Genomic DNA, 17,123 nt, shown 5'->3' on the forward strand with positions numbered 1-17,123 from the left:
CTAGAACCTTTCCAGCTTTTCAGGAAAAAGGAGCTTTCACAATAGTGAGAGGGGCTTCGGGCATTTTATCTCCCATATGCATGCATACTGAAATGATAATATCGATTGTGAAAGTCAACATGGAAATTTAAGTGTGTGACCACGTCAGGATTTGAACCTTTGGGCTCCAGCAATTATCTTAGATACTGATAGAACTGTGAAAGTTACTTAAAAGTATAATAACTTGTGCCCTCTTTTGGGATATGACTGTCCACATTTTAATTTACAGCCAGACATTTACAGATTGTTTTTTCATTCAAATAGATCCATGGAGAAAACTCAGTCCTTTAAATAAAATGGGGGGGGGGGATCAGTTCAGGCCTCCAAAACAGGAGTACACAAGAATCAAATCATGCTGAAACACTTATTTGTGGATTGTTTTTGCGCAACCATTTTTTAAATTAATGAATTTGGCTAAGCCCTCATTATTAAGGGTTATATGAAATGAAGTTGTCCCACTTGCACAAGGGCTAGCATGTTGATAGAGTGCCTGTACCTTGTACGGACCCCAAAAGGGAGAAATGAATCTCTGTGTGAAAAGAAACCCTGCACATTAAACCTAGGGTCTTTGTAAACAGGGCCAAATCACTCAGAGTAATTAATGAACACAGGCTCATTTCCTTTACTACAGACACTTCCAGGTGCTACAACTACCGTAGCAGATAAATAAAACCAAGCTGGAAATGAGAGAAGTGACACTATGAAGGAGCAAACTACTTTGGAGTTGCCATCACATGTTTTTGCATGTTGCCAGCTTGTTTGGAATAGCATTAGTTGCTTAAGAAATCAGTACAGTCCCCGTGTGAATGACAGATGTATGTGCCATGCTGATGAGCCACAAAACTGATTGGAAGGACTGCTACGGTCAAGTTCAGCACAAGGACTTCCCATGCTCTGTGCATTAGTATACAGACATTGAAGACCATTGATCATTCGCCCATGTCTCTTATTTAAGGATTTTTTTCCTCCCACCACTAAGTCTGCATGCTGTTTGCTCCATTTGGTCCTTGACATTTGGGTGATCATCTTCAGTACTTGGTAGACTCCTACCTTCAAGACCACTGTCTCCCTCCCCCACATAAGTCAGTTTAAAGCCCTCCTGGTGAGGTTTTTGAGTTTCATGGCAAAAACATTCCTCCCAACCCTTGTGAGGTGCAGCCCATCACTTGCCAGAAGTCCATCTTCAAGAAACAGCAGACCGTGATCTAAGAATCCAAACCGTTCCTGCTTGCACCATTTGCGAAGCCAGTTGTTCACTTCTATTTTTCCCTCTCTCCCTGGGCCACGTCGTTCAACTGTGAGGACAGATGAGATGACAATTTGTGCATTTAATTGCTTCAGCTTCCTGCCGAGAGCCTCATAATCACTTTTGATCTTCTGAAGGCTATGGCTTGCAGTGTCATTGGTTCCCACATGGACCAAAAGGAAGGGGTATTTGTCAGTGGGTTTTATGATTCATAGGTTAAAATACTTGTCAACTTTATTTACATATCTGGGGCAGGCTTGCTGAAACAGAATAGTTTTTAGCAGGTGCCTCAAAGAAGGCACCTACCTAAGTACCTATGAGGCAATATTACAGTGTTTGCCACTTTAAAAAAAAATCTAGGTATTAAATCAATATAAATTGTTGACTTTCTTAAATAACAGCTGCAATGAAGTGCTAAGCATCTTGCTTTAGTTTTTAAAGCTACCTGAACAGAAAACAGTTACCCAGCCAACAACCCTTTCAACTGCTAGCATCCTTATTTTAAACACATTTTATGGTCTGAAATCTCGATCTTTTCCACTGGGGGATGGCATTTAGAATCCATTTTTCTCATCACAATACACAGCAGTCCGCATGTTCTTGAAATCTCTTTAACTGTTTTTTTCAGCACTAAGAAAGATTTGCACCTTGAAGACATCTATATTTGCTTGGCATGTGACTTGACTGAACAAATGACTTGACGCATGCTGCAATCCTCAGACCATTTTTCTCAAGTGTATTAGATCTTAATTGCAGTGGGACTAGTTTTTAGTAGATGCATTAGTCCATAAATAGACCAGATGGATTGAGTATAGCATGTCTGACCCAATAAACTTTTTTTCTCAGCTGATGACTCAAGGCATGCCTGGCCTATGCAATTAAGATGAATGTTTATTTTACTCTCTTACATTCACTTTAATTGAAGATTGGACTTAACTAAACCAGTTATTATTTATTTAATACAGCTCAGGATCCTACTGGGTAGTAAAATGCTGTTCAGAATGCCTATATTAAGTATTTAACTTGATTTATTTTTGCAGGTGAAAATCCTTTGGCAGATGATCAAAGTAACCATGACATTAACTCAGTTGCTGGAGTACTGAAGCTCTATTTCCGAGGGCTGGAGAACCCTGTCTTTCCTAAGGAAAGATTTAATGATCTTATTTCTTGTGTCAGTAAGTTAAATTTATTTTAACAGCCTGCAAAGTTACTTACTAATAAATGCACTAGCATCTCAGAAGTCCCGCCACCAATTTCCGTAAGACAGTTTGCCATCCTCTGCAGTTAATATATGTGTATTCATACATATTTCTGAATCTGCACTCAATGTACCGTTGACCTCCTCATTGTAGCTGCCTTTCCAGAAGACAGGAGATATAGTGAAATTCAATGCTCCACCGCTACAAACGTTTTGTCTGTGCAACTGTTTCCGCTTGCCCAATGGGAAAATTCTCCCTAGTCTCCCCCTGCATGCATCCTGACTCGCCCACAAGCCAATGGAGAGCATGTGAGGGTAGGAAATGGACCAGATTGAAGGTGAATAAATCATCTTAACAGGCTTGTAAGTGACCATAGCCTGCAGAAAAAGGGAATGACGGTTCCTTTGAGTGACAAGATGTTCTGGTCAGAAGGGAAGCAACCAAGTTTACTCCCCCAGTTTAGACTATTCCAGATATGGGCAAAATACGCTAAAGAGTTTAATTGGCCATTTGCTAGCAGTTGGAGCTTGATGAGATCAGCAATATTAGTAGGAAATATTAGAAATGATGCCCTCTTCATAGTGCTGTATACTGTACCGTCACATAGCCAATGATTTTATTTGTATGTTGTCTGCTTGTATGTTGCAGGAATAGAAAATCTCTATGAGAGAGCTCTTCACATACGAAAACTCCTCCTGACTTTGCCCAGATCAGTCCTTATAGTGCTAAGATATCTTTTTGCTTTTCTCAATCAGTAAGTACATTAACTTCCGATCAGAAGCACTCTATTGATCTTTAATTCTCCTTCATTTTAACAGAGGAGAATATTTCACTTGGCAGCAAAGCCATGATTTCCAAACAAACTGGAATAATTTTTACCCTGAACTGAGAGATCTCGCTGTAATAGGAATGACTTGAATGCAGCAGTTGTGCAAATGTAAAAAGAACTGCCCAAAATCTTTGCATAATTGAGAAGAGTTCTGAAACTGACATGGGGACAAATAGAAGAAGACGACTTCACCCCTGTATGGTTCCCCCTTATCACATACACAGCCCAACAGGACAATGACAAAAATCCAACAACAGCATACAAATCAATATGGCTAACCTGATCCAAAACACACACACACACACCCCACTCACACACGGAACAAAAACCACTACAGCCAACCACAAATGAACAACCATACCCTAGGCCAACCCCAACCTCTCTCACCATCAAAGGAAACAACAAAGAACCTGCACAAGTGACGCTGAACCCCCCCCCCACGTATATTAAGTAAAATAGAAACACCATCACCTGAAACCCCCCCCATCTACTTCTATCCCCCTCTTTTTTCCCAATGTCTCAACAAATGAAACCGATTTGTAAAAATGTTAGGAGAGACATTGCATATACAGTGGTACCTCGACTTACTAATTTAATCCGTTCCGAACGGACCTTCATAAGTCGAAAAATTTGTAAATCGAAGCCAATGGGGGGGGGAAATAAAATTCGTAAGTCGAACAAATCCTATCTAAACCACATCCAAAATGGCGGACGGAACTCCATTCGTAACTCGAAACATACGTAAGTCGAGTTATTAATAAGTCGAGGTACCACTGTATTATTTCTGTAATTCAAGAAAACCTTAAATAAAAATAATTGAGAATAGTAATAATTATTTTAAGCTTCAGTTGTAATAAACGCTTAAGTTATCATCAACAGCTGCTTTATAGCAATATATGGATTCTCATTTCCACCACTAGAGGAGATTGAAAACTGAAAGTTTGAAATAGCCCTTGAGAGTGTCAGGCTATATTTACATGAACAACATGTAGTTTGGCTTCAATGCAGTTTTGGTTCAACTCCTGTGTCCTTGACAGCACCAGGTGCAAGTTTTTCAGCACTCGAAAACCTGTTGCACCTGTTACATTTCTGCAAGTTTTATCTTCGAGCTGTAACTGTTCAGATACTGTTGAGTTGCAGCTCCCATCACCTCCCAACATTGGGCATCCTATCTCATGATGTCTGCTTTAGATCTGCTGCCCCAGTGTAGTGTTACCCATGCATCTTCTCACCAATTATTCTCAGTCATTCAAGTAACCCATATATCTTCATGTCCACCCGTCACAAAAAGATCTTTTAATTAAATTGCTCTTATGGCGTTCCAGTGCAAGATTAAGCAACTAGCTTGTGGCAGGTGGGTTGAGTAATACTGTGTATGCAGCTTAAGCATGCATTTTTGTTTCGGAAGGTCACATAACGATCCCAGAACCCTCCTCTTCTTTTTTTCCCCTTTTTTAAAACAGCCTTTCGCAGTACAGCGATGAAAATATGATGGATCCATATAACCTGGCCATTTGTTTTGGACCAACATTGATGCCTGTTCCAGACATTCAAGAGCAAGTGTCGTGTCAGGCTCACGTGAATGAAATAATCAAAACTATCATCATTCACCACGAAATCATTTTTCCAGATTCTAAGGAGCTGGATGGCCCCGTTTATGAGAAATGTATGGCTGGTGATGAATACTGGTAAGCCCTTCATTCTTTTGCCCAGGTCAGATTGCTTCAGTTTGGTATGAATGACTTTTAGTTTGTGAAAAGTTTCACCCCCATTTAGCATTTTTTTTAAAAAAGCTATAGATGCCTCTAACTCTGGGTCAAACTATATGTGACATTAGTCACTTGTTTAACCAGGTCAGGGCCCATACCAGTCTTTTACTGAAGTTTGCCCCCTGCCTGGCTCCAGATTCCTCCTTTTTGCAGTAAACCATACTTCTAGGAGCAACAAGCAGCCAGGAGGAAAGAAGTGATAATGTGCTTTTCTTTTACTTTTTAAGAATTTTATCTTGATAGGATTATTGTTGCTCAAATGGATATTGTGCTGCGTTGTATATTTATTGTATACTTAAGTAAAAAGGAAATCCAAGTACATAAATATACAACACACATCAAATATTTATATGCCTGTATATTATTTAATTTTTTACGTGGAAACTACTTCAAGATCTATTGATAGTAAGCGGATTTAAAAATAAGCGGTTTTTTTGTGAACTGCATGGAGGCTTTTGACAACCAAGCAGTATATAAATTTTATGAGATAAATAACATAATTTTAAAAAAATGGTTTAAATAAAAATAAACCGTATTTTTCAGCAGAAAACTGGCATTGGGGTCCAGACCTAAAACATATTCTGACTTGATGACCCACAGGTGTTTTTTCTCTAAAATAAAACTTGTCAGGTTGAGCAAGTCTCTTTGTGGCCCACATGTTTTCCAGTCTGTCAGCTATGTGAAATTATGCCTAATATCATTTTAGTGGTTTTAAAAGCCAGTTGATTAAGGTCTACTTGACAGGGAAATGGTTCAGCATAAATGGCCATGTTACATAAAAGCAGATGTTTGTAAAAGCATGCTAGTTTGGTCAGGTTTTGTGCGTTCCAGAAAGTCATTTTGAAGCAAACTGCCTTGTTATCTCTTCCTTAGTTTTAGTACCAAAGTTTAGTGCTTATGCTGCTGTTATTCTGTCTTTAATTATTTTATTGCAAGCTGCATTGAGGACCAATTTGTGGGAAAGATGTCTAAAAAGTGTCCTTTAGGACTGAACAGATTTAGCATGATTGTTATTTGCATCAAAAATAAATGAGATCTTTTGGCTGGTTTTATTGAACATCAGCTACTCCCATTTGGCCTATCTAGTTATAGTTAAAACAAAACTTCTCCCATCTATCTGAAAACAATTAGTAAGTTTTTAGGGTACTTCGTTTTCAAGAAGCAATCTCTGAAATGGCAAAACATGATCAATTCATTCTTTTCCTGATAATTTAAGACAGCTAACCCTATCCCTGTCTCTTAAAGACCTGTCATTTAAAACAAGGTGGTGGGCTTTAAAATGAGAATAGCTGAAAATACATCAAATAAGAGTAATACTTTGTGACCCATACCATTTCCATATTAGAGCTTTTTCTGGTGCAGTTGGCCTTATACGTTTTTTAAAGTGTCATCAGTTCATCCCTTGTGGGTTTGAACATGAAATTGATGCCACAGAGCAAAATTGATTCTTTTTTTCCATTGTGATTTTCTGTCACTGAAGAGTGTTGAGATCAGGACACCAGGCGCCAGTACTCAGGGTCAAACTAGATGTTACACACAGATGCTTGTAACATTATCTTGACAGTCCTTTCTTTAAAAAAAATAATCTATAGTATCTTGAGGAAGGAGAGTTCAGAAACAGCTGTTTTGGAGTAGGAAAATGACCATCACGGAACGGATTAAAGAGTTCTTTGCTTCCTCCTTTCCCTACAACCCCTTTTCTGCTCCCAGTTGCCTTCTTCGAAGACTGCTTTTGGATTTTAAACCCAGATTAATATTACACAGGTTTGCCTGTAACTAGAAGGACTTCTGGTTTGTGTCTTTAGGCAGCATTCCATTAAGGCAACCTTTTGCCCCCCCCCCCCCGCTTTCATATGAGTAAAACACTGTCCAGGTTACATAACACTATCCAATTTAAAAAGAAGAAAAAGCTGTTAGAGAGAGGGGGGAGAGAGAAATAATACCAAGGAGATTATCTGACATCTAGATTAAAAAAGAGGTGATAAAAGTGTTTTAAGATTCTAGGAGTGCTTTGTCTTAACTGAAAATGTTAAGTAGTGTTTGCAGGAACAGTATGTTAATAATATGGCAGCTTAATTGATTTTTTAATGATGAATGTGTCCATCCATAAGGTATTAATTCATATGGTACTGTCTCAACAGTGATAGTCCTTATAGTGAACATGGTACTTTAGAAGAAGTGGACCTAGATGCTGGTACAGGACCACACACCAGTGAGGATGGTAGGACCCTTGTGTTGTTTGCCATGTTTTCCCCCCCTTCCATGTATATGTAATTGACGAAGGAAATGCTGTTTTCCTCATCACCTCTCCTTTTAAATGAAGAATCTCTGGCACAGTGTTTCTTTCTTCCTTTTTTGTGTATTTCTTGTTTTTGTCTTTAACACTGATCTGTCATTGGCCAGCTGTTTCCTTGCTTCTTTCCTGCATAACACAGTTAGAAGGAAGGTCAAGTGAAAGAATTCTGCATTTCAGCACAAATTTCTGGCTCGGTGTCATGTCCTAAGTGCCATTTTAAACACTCTTGTGCACAGTGCTGTGGTTTGCGTTGCTGCTTTTAGGTAAATGGGGGGGGAGGAAGTCAGCAGGGTCTCTAGAGGCCTGTTTCCTCCGGCATTAGCGCACCTGGCTCCAGGTGTGCATGAGCACTCAGGCCTCAGCTTGCTCCATCATGCAATGGACCCAGACCTTCGCACTCATATTCCTGTCCTTCCGCTATTTACAGAAAGACATTTAATCTTGGTTAACTCACAAGCCATACAGAGAACTTCACTTGAAGTCTTCCCTCTGGTCAGGGTTCTTTTCACCTCAGTTTTCTTACTGGCTTTACTGTGGAGTTTACCCAAAGCTGTCTTTCTGGTCAGGGACTCATCTTTTTTTGAGCCATCAATTGACAGCTTGGCTTCAGATTCTCGGGGTGGTGTTGCTGTTGGAAATCTCCCTTTGAAGCTAGTATTAGTCAAGGGAAGGAAGGTGCCATTTGTGCATTTTGCTTTGGTTTAATAGCAGCAGGGAGGGGGGTCAGCAGGACCACAGTGGACAGGAAAGGGTTCTCCCCCCCCCAAAAAAAAACAACAACACTAAGAATCTGTTGTGGGCACCACTCACACATCACAAGATTTAGCTTATTCTATTGGCTGCAAAGGAGTGCTTTTTTCAAGCCTAATTTCAGCAGGGGGAAGAGTTGGGAGACTCTGAGGGTACCAGGGAAGTCCTCTGCAAGCACACCAGCACTTAACAGTCACCATATTAGCAGCCTCTGAACTAGACATATATATCATCAGCAATATCTGAGGCATTTTAGAATTTATTTTGCTCTAATTCAAAACGAATAGTTTACAGTATCCGTTTCCAGAGGAAATCGGAGTGAATTTCCTGAGGAAGCCCGAAACAGATGGATCATGGCTGATGTAGAATTCACACAAAAGAAATGCAATGTTTTTGTTGGAATACAGAGGAATATCTCCTCTGTATTTATAGATAGGTGAAGGAATTTTTTTTTAAACGGTCAAGGAAGTAGTTGTGTCATTGTAATTTCAAAGGAGCTGCAAAGGTGGAACTATTTTGTTCCTCAGTATAACTGTATTCACACTGACTGAAGCTCACAAGACCTATTTTATCAACTCTCTGTAAAAGGGTGTTGTAACTTGTGTTGGTGTTGTTGTTGTTCTTGTTGTTTGTTTTTTTGTAAACATAGCTTACTCTATGGTTGTAACCCCTTCATGCTTTAATTAAAGTTAAAGGTATTGGCTACATGAGGCTGATTCATCAAAGAATCATTATCCCACAACTTGATGACAGTATTATCTGGATCTGAAGTTGGTTTCTAATCAAAACTCTGAGGGCAGCCCATAAAAGTCTCACGCAGGATTGTTGGCGTCATTGTAAACAGCTGATAGAAAATTGCACTTGTTCATTCTGCGACTGACCATTCCAAAAATCTAAGTTTCTTGCAGATCCCAAGTGTTCTCTTTGTCCCTGTCACTGGAAATATCGTAAGGGCAAGAAAAAGAGCTCCACAAATTCTATGGGGCTTATTTTCTTGATCAGCAGTATGTCATTTCTGGATAAAAGTCTTTCTCTCTTCACCTTTGCTTGCATCCATTATGTGTTCCTTATGAGCAATTCTTCCTCCCGAGTACTTCCCCCCCCCCCCCCGTCTAATACATTGTGCTTCATCTTTCCTCTGCAGAATGTGAACCAATAGAAGCTATTGCCAAGTTTGACTATGTTGGAAGATCTGCACGAGAGCTGTCTTTTAAAAAAGGGGCCTCCCTGCTCTTATATCATAGAGCTTCTGATGACTGGTGGGAAGGAAGACACAATGGAATTGACGGCCTTGTACCTCACCAATACATAGTGGTTCAAGATATGTAAGGAACAGCTAAGTGGTGCAAACTAGAAGTTGTCATAATGCCAAATCAGACCAATCTAGTCAAGTACCGATGGTCAATTGGTAGAAATTGTACAGGCCCTATAAACCAAAGCTGTGGGGCAGAGCCCCTGGAGTGGGGTTCCAGATAGGGGTGGGAATGCTTGTGGAAGCTAGGACCCTAGGACAATTTCCTGCTGCAAAGAGCCAATCAGTGTTTGAGCATCATTTCCTCCTTTATGTCTTCATTCTCTCCCTCTCCCCTCTGGTAGGTAGCATATAGTGATATATTTTACTGTAATATCTTATTGTGAACTGTCCTGGACAGTGCTTTTTTGTTGTTAAAAAAAAATGAAGTGCTGGTACTCCTAACTTAAAGTGCTGTAGCTGGCTGCATAAAATGGCCGCCATAGGCAGCAAAAAAAGAGGAATGACTGTTCCTCTTACTGGTAAATATCATCACACACAAAAAGCACTAAATATTGTGAAGTATATTTATATGAAGAGCAGTATAGAAATAACTTAAATAAGCAGAAACGCTGCTTACAGCAGCTGTAATAATGGAAGAGGGCTGCCAAATCCAAAAAGGTTGAGAATTCTCAGTCTTAAACTGAAACCATCCTCTATGTCATTTGCAGCCCACAGGTGTTTTTTTTAATGTGAATATGACTACACTTTTCCTGTCTCTCTGCCTTTTTCAGAATTCTGTTTGAAAAAGCATGCTTTCCATCTCCTAAAAGTATCGGCACCCTTGTTAGGCTAATTGGAAGATACATTGCTTGCTTCCTTATTGTGATACCTTCTCAGTTGCCATTTGGAAGGCAAAATGTCACTTAGGAGCATCTACAAAGCTGAAGCTAGGAGGCAAATTATAAAGAGAAGCTCAGCTGTGAATATTCTTCTGGCCATGCAGAGCTTCCTAATTTTTCAATTGCATTCCTCCTATTGGCCGATGTTTGATTATATATCTACCTAATGCCTTTGAATATAATGGTTATAGTGGTTGTTAACAAGAAGGAGATGACTGAAAATGGAGAGGGGGAAGATCATGAACTGCTCTTACTCTTTCCACCCAATAATATTGGTTTCTCAAGAATTATATTGTGACCTGTCTTTTCTGCTCAGGGATGATACATTTTCAGACACACTGAGCCAGAAAGCAGATAGTGAAGCCAGCAGTGGACCAGTAACAGAGGACAAGTCCTCCTCTAAGGATATGAACTCTCCCACAGATCGTCAACCCGAAATATATTCCGGAAGGTATATTGAAATGAGTACTCAGCATTAACTAAATACGTGGCGTTTATATTGCATTTGAGGACATTAAAAGCACACCACGTGTATTATTTTGGCAATCCATGAAACAACTGTGTAGATTTTTCATTCATGGGGGTTTGAGGCATAAAATATACTGGCTTGACAAAGATCATCTAGACCACAGGTTCGCAGACTTATTTGGCCTATCGCCCCCTTTTCAGGAAAAACAACAACTCACCCCCCACCCCACCCCCCGCCAGCTCAATCCGATCTGCCCCAGGGGCGGGGGTGGTGCCACAGCCTGCCTGCCATTGGCCAAATAGGCAAGCTGTGATCCACATCCTAGGACTGGGTGCAGCTGAAAAGGGTTTACCCAAACCCAGGATAGCCCCCCACCTCCAGCATGACCGTCAGATCCAGGGGAGGCATTATCGCCATCCTGCAACAGTGCCCCAACCTAGTGGCAAGTGTCACTACACAACAGGTGAAACATATACAAATGGTTTTTCAAAATTTTCTTAGCTTCTTTCTTTATGCTTCCACCACCCCTTTATTTTTATTCAGCCCCCCCCCCCAGATCGACCCAGCCCCCTCCAGAGGGCAGTATCTCCCACTTTGGGAAACACTGATCCAGACCAGGCATCCCCAAACTTCAGCCCTCCAGATGTTTTGGACTACAATTCCCACCATCCCTGACCACTGGTCCTGTTAGCTAGGGTATCATGGGAGTTGGAGGGCCGCAGTTTGGGGATGCCTGATCTAGACCTTCATAGTTGAGATAATATTTGAACTGGTGGACTTGCTTCACAGCTCGCATTCATCACACCAACACATTTTGTTGGGCAACATGTATTGGCAGATATGATTTATACGTTCTTTGTTTCATTTCCTGTGTCTTCACTTTGCCTCTCTGTGCAGGCAACGCAAGAGACCTGAACTCTCGCTTCCCGGGAGACGCCCTGGCAGAACCAGCGATGGACACTGTCCAGTTCATCAACCGCACAGCCTTGCCAATTCATCGCTGGAGTTGGGTTCCCCCAGTATGACAAGCCACAGCGCTTCTCGTGTTGCCCTTCAAAACCGCAGCCTCAATACAGATAGCCCAGAAAGGAGACGAAGGCCTGGTCATGGCAGCCTCACCAATATTAGTAGGCATGAATCCCTGAAGAAAATTGACAGTCCACCTATTAGAAGATCAACATCATCTGGCCAATACCCAGTTTTCAATGATCACAAACCACTTGACCCAGAGGCAATTGCTCAGGTGCGTCTTGTGAGTTAACATAGGAGTTGTTGCTTTCTCTGCTACAGGGAATGTTAGTGTGAACTTTTGAGATAACTAAGCCTATAACCTCAATCTGGTGTCCTGGTGGCTGTGCTATTAGTGTTTATTTCTAGTTCCTTGCTTGTGTTGTGTTCACATCAGCTTGGTAATGTGTGCAGGTACACAAAAAGGGATGCCTCACCTCTGAGTTAATTCTGTGTTTTACATGATGGCTGGATATATTTAATGATAAAGGTAAGCAAGATAGCAGATAACAGTGAGACTCTTATTTTATCCATACTTGATTACTTCAGTGCCTTTTTCATTGGTCTTCCTAAATTTCATCTTAAACTACTGATATCTATTCTTCACTCTGCATTTCATCTAATCTTCCTTGTCCATAATATGATCTTTGTACTACCTTTCCTTTTATTGTCATATTAATGTTAAATTCATGCTGCTTGCACCTTATATTTGGAACTCAGAGATACTCACGTGGTCCAGTCTCTTCCACTCTTTAAAAATCAACTACAAGACATACCTGTTTTCACATCCCTTTTTTAACCTTGGGGATTCTATTCAGCTAAGTCCTATTTGGAATAGACACAGTGAACCTAAATTTTTCATGTTTATTAACTTCAGTGGGTGTACTCATGAACAGGCCCAGCATTGAATTCCAACCGGTTTTCCTTCATGGCTCTACTACAATAGGCGAAGAGCATTTATATAATATCAGTATTACTTAAGCTACTTTTTAAAGTTTGAAAAGTAGCAAGTCTGCACAGCAAATCCCAAATAACACATACTTCTTGCAGCGTGTCCACTTCTCTGTTGCCCAGGAGAAGCACTGTAGCACTAGTTCATCCAGCCCCAAGTATAGTGCTAAGGATAAAAACATGAGTATTTTTTATTATTATCTGAAAAATAGGTATTGTGCTTCAGATAAGCAGGAAACACCTGGTATTGTTCTTGCTTGCACCTTGCTGTGACTGAATAGTTTTACACATGGTGTTCTTGGTATTTTGTAAACATGTATGTAGTTATCTATTGAGGCATTCCTACGCCTCAATAATACTGGTGCTTGGTTAATATGTTCACTCTCACACACAAGAAAGAGAAAGAGATTTCGTTTACACCATGATGTGTAGGGAGGAGGCTCAGCGCAATCCCCCATGCCATCTTTGGTGTTCGGTACAGTATTTCATTAATCTTTAGCAAACTCGCTTCTTCCTTTGGAACAGGATATTGAAGAAACAATGAACACGGCTCTGAATGAACTCCGGGAACTAGAACGTCAAAGCTCTGCAAAACATGCCCCAGATGTAGTGCTGGATACCTTGGAACAAATGAAAAATTCCCCCTCCAGCACCGCCTCCACAGAATCCCTGAGCCCTCTTCACAGTGTCCTCTTAAGAAGCACCGAGCCTCAGATTCGGCGCAGCGCCAGCTCTTCCAGTGATACTATGAGTACCTTCAAGCCCATGGTAGCACCCAGGATGGGGGTGCAACTGAAACCGCCTGCCCTTAGGCCAAAGCCCATCATTCTTCCAAAAACAAACCCAGCCGTGGGCCCTTCCTCTCCTTCCCAAGGTCCAGCAGACAAGTCTTGCACAATGTGAAAACCAAGCAGTTTGTGTGACAAGCATGGAGTGAACTACCAAAAGGATGGAGCACTGATAAATGTCTTGTGTTCCATCACACCATTCGTTTCTTATTTATAACGGGAGAGGTTTTGTTTCGTTTTTTTAAAAAAATGTTTTAGTATAATGTCTCCAAGCTACCTACATTAACATGGGTCCAATTTTTAAACTGGACAGTTCAGTGTGCGTCGTTTTAAAACAACAGGAACACGTGCTTTTACTTGAAAACTCCACATTGCACCTTTTATAATAAAAGCATCACAGGTCACAGCCAGCATCCCGTGAGGTTCAATAAGTTACACTTACTCTAGTTTTTAGACTTATGAGTGGTCATTTGTAAGGGACTAATTAATGGATTTGTTTACTTGTAATTGGCTGCAGTATAGTTCAATTTTTTATATGGACTAAAAGTTTGTATCTTGAGAATTATTAAGAAGTGAATCAGGAAAGACATTTCCTTCAAAATACTTTGTGTGTGTGTGTGTGTGTGTGTGTTGGTAGGGTTAGTACTGCATATGGAGAATGTATTTGCATCTCACACCGACGTAGATGGCAGCTCTCTAAATCAAAGTTAAAGCCTGTTGTCAGAAATGCTATATAGAATAGTTTCTAATGGTTGCACTCAGGCTTGCTGCACTGCAATAAAGGTAGATTTTTAGCCACCAGTTCTTTCAGATAACTGTTCACACAAACAAATCACTACAAAAAAACGTTTACATTCCTATGAGCCGATGGTTTAGATGTCTCTGCAGATACTTAGCTAATCAATGATTTGTAACAAAACATTCCTAGAAAACCTACACTTTAAAGCTGCTATATCCTTCTGAAACACATTGGCCTGCACATCACAGTAAGACGTGGCTTATTGCTTTCTGTGAACAAGTCCTAGAGGTGGAAGAAACAAACCACGAGGCTTGACTCGAGCAAGTCTTTGCAAGAAACAAACCATGAGTGGTAAGCCAGGAACAAGCAGTAGCTAGCTCTTGCAATTTGTTTGTAGCTTGCCACTAGTGGTTTGTTTGCAAGAAACAAACCAGTGTGGGTTCGTAAGACAAAGCCAGGTTTTGTGGTTTGTTACTCCTGGCTCCAAGAAGAGTAGGACAGATTGAACAGCATGCACTGGTTCATAGTAAGCCATGGTTTTATTGCTCCTTGTGGCATGTGAAAGGGGCTACTGTATACAAAAGAGAATGCTGTTTCTCAAGTGTATTTATTCAGGTGAATTTTGATTTCTAAACTGGAATAACTCCTTTTGAGACGAGAGGTTGTTCACAGGGCAAAGATCTTATTTTCTACTCTAGAATCTGAACAAAATGTATCAGAACCACTTTTTTCCCAAAATTAACGTCATTACTTTTTTCATGTGTGTTTATGTGTGAGTGAAGCTATCAACCTGCATAGTGCTTCATCTTTGTTGTTACTGTTACATATGATCTATGTTTGTGTTTTGCACAAACTTAACAGTAAGCTATATCATTTCTGTGAATGTTTATAAAAGGTCACCACCTCACTCCACAGGAGAATTTATCGTAGAAAGAATTACCTAAGGGCATCATAGCTACTACCATTGTTGTTTGGGGCTGATTTACTCCCATTGCAGTTTGTTTACTAATTATATTTAGCTGAATGGGATTGCCAAATCACATGTAGCATGGACATGGCAAAGACGTAAGTAGCTTTGCAAAGAAGTTGCCCACATGAACATCTGTGAGCCAGCCCTGCACGCACATCTCTGTTAGTTATTTGTGCCCTAAAATGGGGGAGAGAGAAACATTTTCATCTCAGATGATGAAGCTATTTACAAGCCAAAATTGGAAACCAGATCTGGGTGGAATTCATAAATTTGAAAAACAAGATGACAAAGAATTCACTTAGTGAGACAGTATATATGATTATTTTGTTTGCCACAATAGACCATAGGAAATGTTACATTCACCAAAGCTGCCACTATCTAGAGAGGAACTCTATCCCATATCCCTAGACTGCACCCTGGAAGCTTAACTAAGCTCCTGGACTCTATAGTGAGCTTTTAGCTCAGGCATCCCCAAACTTCGGCCCTCCAGATGTTTGGGACTACAATTCCCATCTTCCCCAACCACTGATCCAGTTAGCTAGGGATCATGGGAGTTGTAGGCCAAAACATCTGGAGGGCCGCAGTTTGGGGATGCCTGTTTTAGCTAATGCTAATCATAGTGAAGTGTTGCCATGGCCCATGCAAGGCTAGGAATTATTTTTGTAACGAGCCCAAATCTAGGACCTATGGGACAAATGGAAGCGTTGCCGTTCCTTTAAGTGCATTCTAGCCTAGTGACTTTGTATTAATAGGTTGTGTGGCAAAACTTAAGGTGGGTGCCTGTATCATGAAATTGCATAGGGAAACGCTGTACGTCTGAATAACTGTACCAGCCTCCATACTGCTTATATTAGAGATTGTTTAGTGGAGAGGGGGGGAAATATTAGAAACAGTGCATCCAGTGATTGCTTCTGCTTAGAACATTCACGCGAGTTAAATGTGTGTAGTTTGATGGTTTGTTATAGCTACTTGAAGTATAGTAAATGGATATTTAACAGGAAAGACTGATACAGCTACAGGCTGTATAGTAAAAGGGTAACTTGCCTGTGTACCTAATCAAATCAGTATTGTCCTTGACTGTCAGTTTGATAGATTGCAGTGCTGGTAGCTTCCTGCTTGTTGACTGTTACCTAATTGTGTCAATGTACATCTGTAGTATGTACATGTGAAAGTGCCTTTACATTTTTAGAGGAGCTTTAACTTTGCTCTTGTATTGTTGCAGTTCCATTTCATGTTCCGCTGCATTCCCATTGCATTCCTTCCATTCTCAGACAACAGGAGAGTTACAATTGCACAGTCTTAAAAGAAGAAAATGTACTGTTAAGCTGTTGTGACAATGCACTTTTATGTATAGTACTGTACATTTTGGCATGTACCATTACAGGCTTCAATATACATTCAGATTTGTTTCTCATAGTGTAACTTTATATAATAAATAAGGGTAGTTTTGTCTGTGTTTGTTTTGTTTTAATGATGTCTAATTATCAACATATTTCTACGCATTCGTATCCTTGCATATGCCTTTTCTAGGCTCAGTGTTAATGAGGCCCAATTCCCCAAGTTCCAAGACACCTTTACAGGGTCATTTACCTGTAGTGGAGGCAGCCTGGGAGTCTTACGGTGCTTGGAAATACCTCATTTATTTACAAGTGTACAAGCTTGAACAGGTAAGCAAGCTGCCATTCATGAAGGTAGTGCTGTTCCCAAAGCCAACAGCAAACCCAGACAGCCACAAAGTACAAAGACCACTTCTACCAGCCATTTTAAAAAAGGCTTAGAACTCGTTTCTTTTTCCCTGTCCAGATTCAAACCGAACAAACTCTCCTCTTTCAATTCCAACTCATGAAAGCAACTGTAACACATTCCAGGATGCATAGCAGAAATGGTAGACAAAGAACACAGATGACTCCATATACATTTATCTAAGTGAGGAGTGT

General features: G+C 40.4%; 1 protein-coding gene across 1 annotated transcript in view; it reads left to right on the plus strand.

The window, feature by feature from the left end:
- The window catches only part of SRGAP1 (SLIT-ROBO Rho GTPase activating protein 1), a 112,992-nt gene extending 96,352 nt beyond the window's left edge, over positions 1-16,640 (plus strand). The window contains exons 15-22 of the mRNA XM_035128372.2: positions 2,326-2,460; positions 3,133-3,238; positions 4,777-5,001; positions 7,224-7,303; positions 9,273-9,453; positions 10,578-10,712; positions 11,628-11,973; positions 13,215-16,640. Coding sequence (XP_034984263.1) covers positions 2,326-2,460; positions 3,133-3,238; positions 4,777-5,001; positions 7,224-7,303; positions 9,273-9,453; positions 10,578-10,712; positions 11,628-11,973; positions 13,215-13,592 — 1,586 coding nt within the window. The 3' untranslated portion in view covers positions 13,593-16,640. The remainder of the gene's footprint in view (positions 1-2,325; positions 2,461-3,132; positions 3,239-4,776; positions 5,002-7,223; positions 7,304-9,272; positions 9,454-10,577; positions 10,713-11,627; positions 11,974-13,214) is intronic.
- Positions 16,641-17,123: the final 483 nt, after the last annotated feature.

This window comes from Zootoca vivipara, chromosome 10 (assembly GCF_963506605.1).
Source record: "Zootoca vivipara chromosome 10, rZooViv1.1, whole genome shotgun sequence".
Taxonomy (NCBI): domain Eukaryota; kingdom Metazoa; phylum Chordata; class Lepidosauria; order Squamata; family Lacertidae; genus Zootoca; species Zootoca vivipara.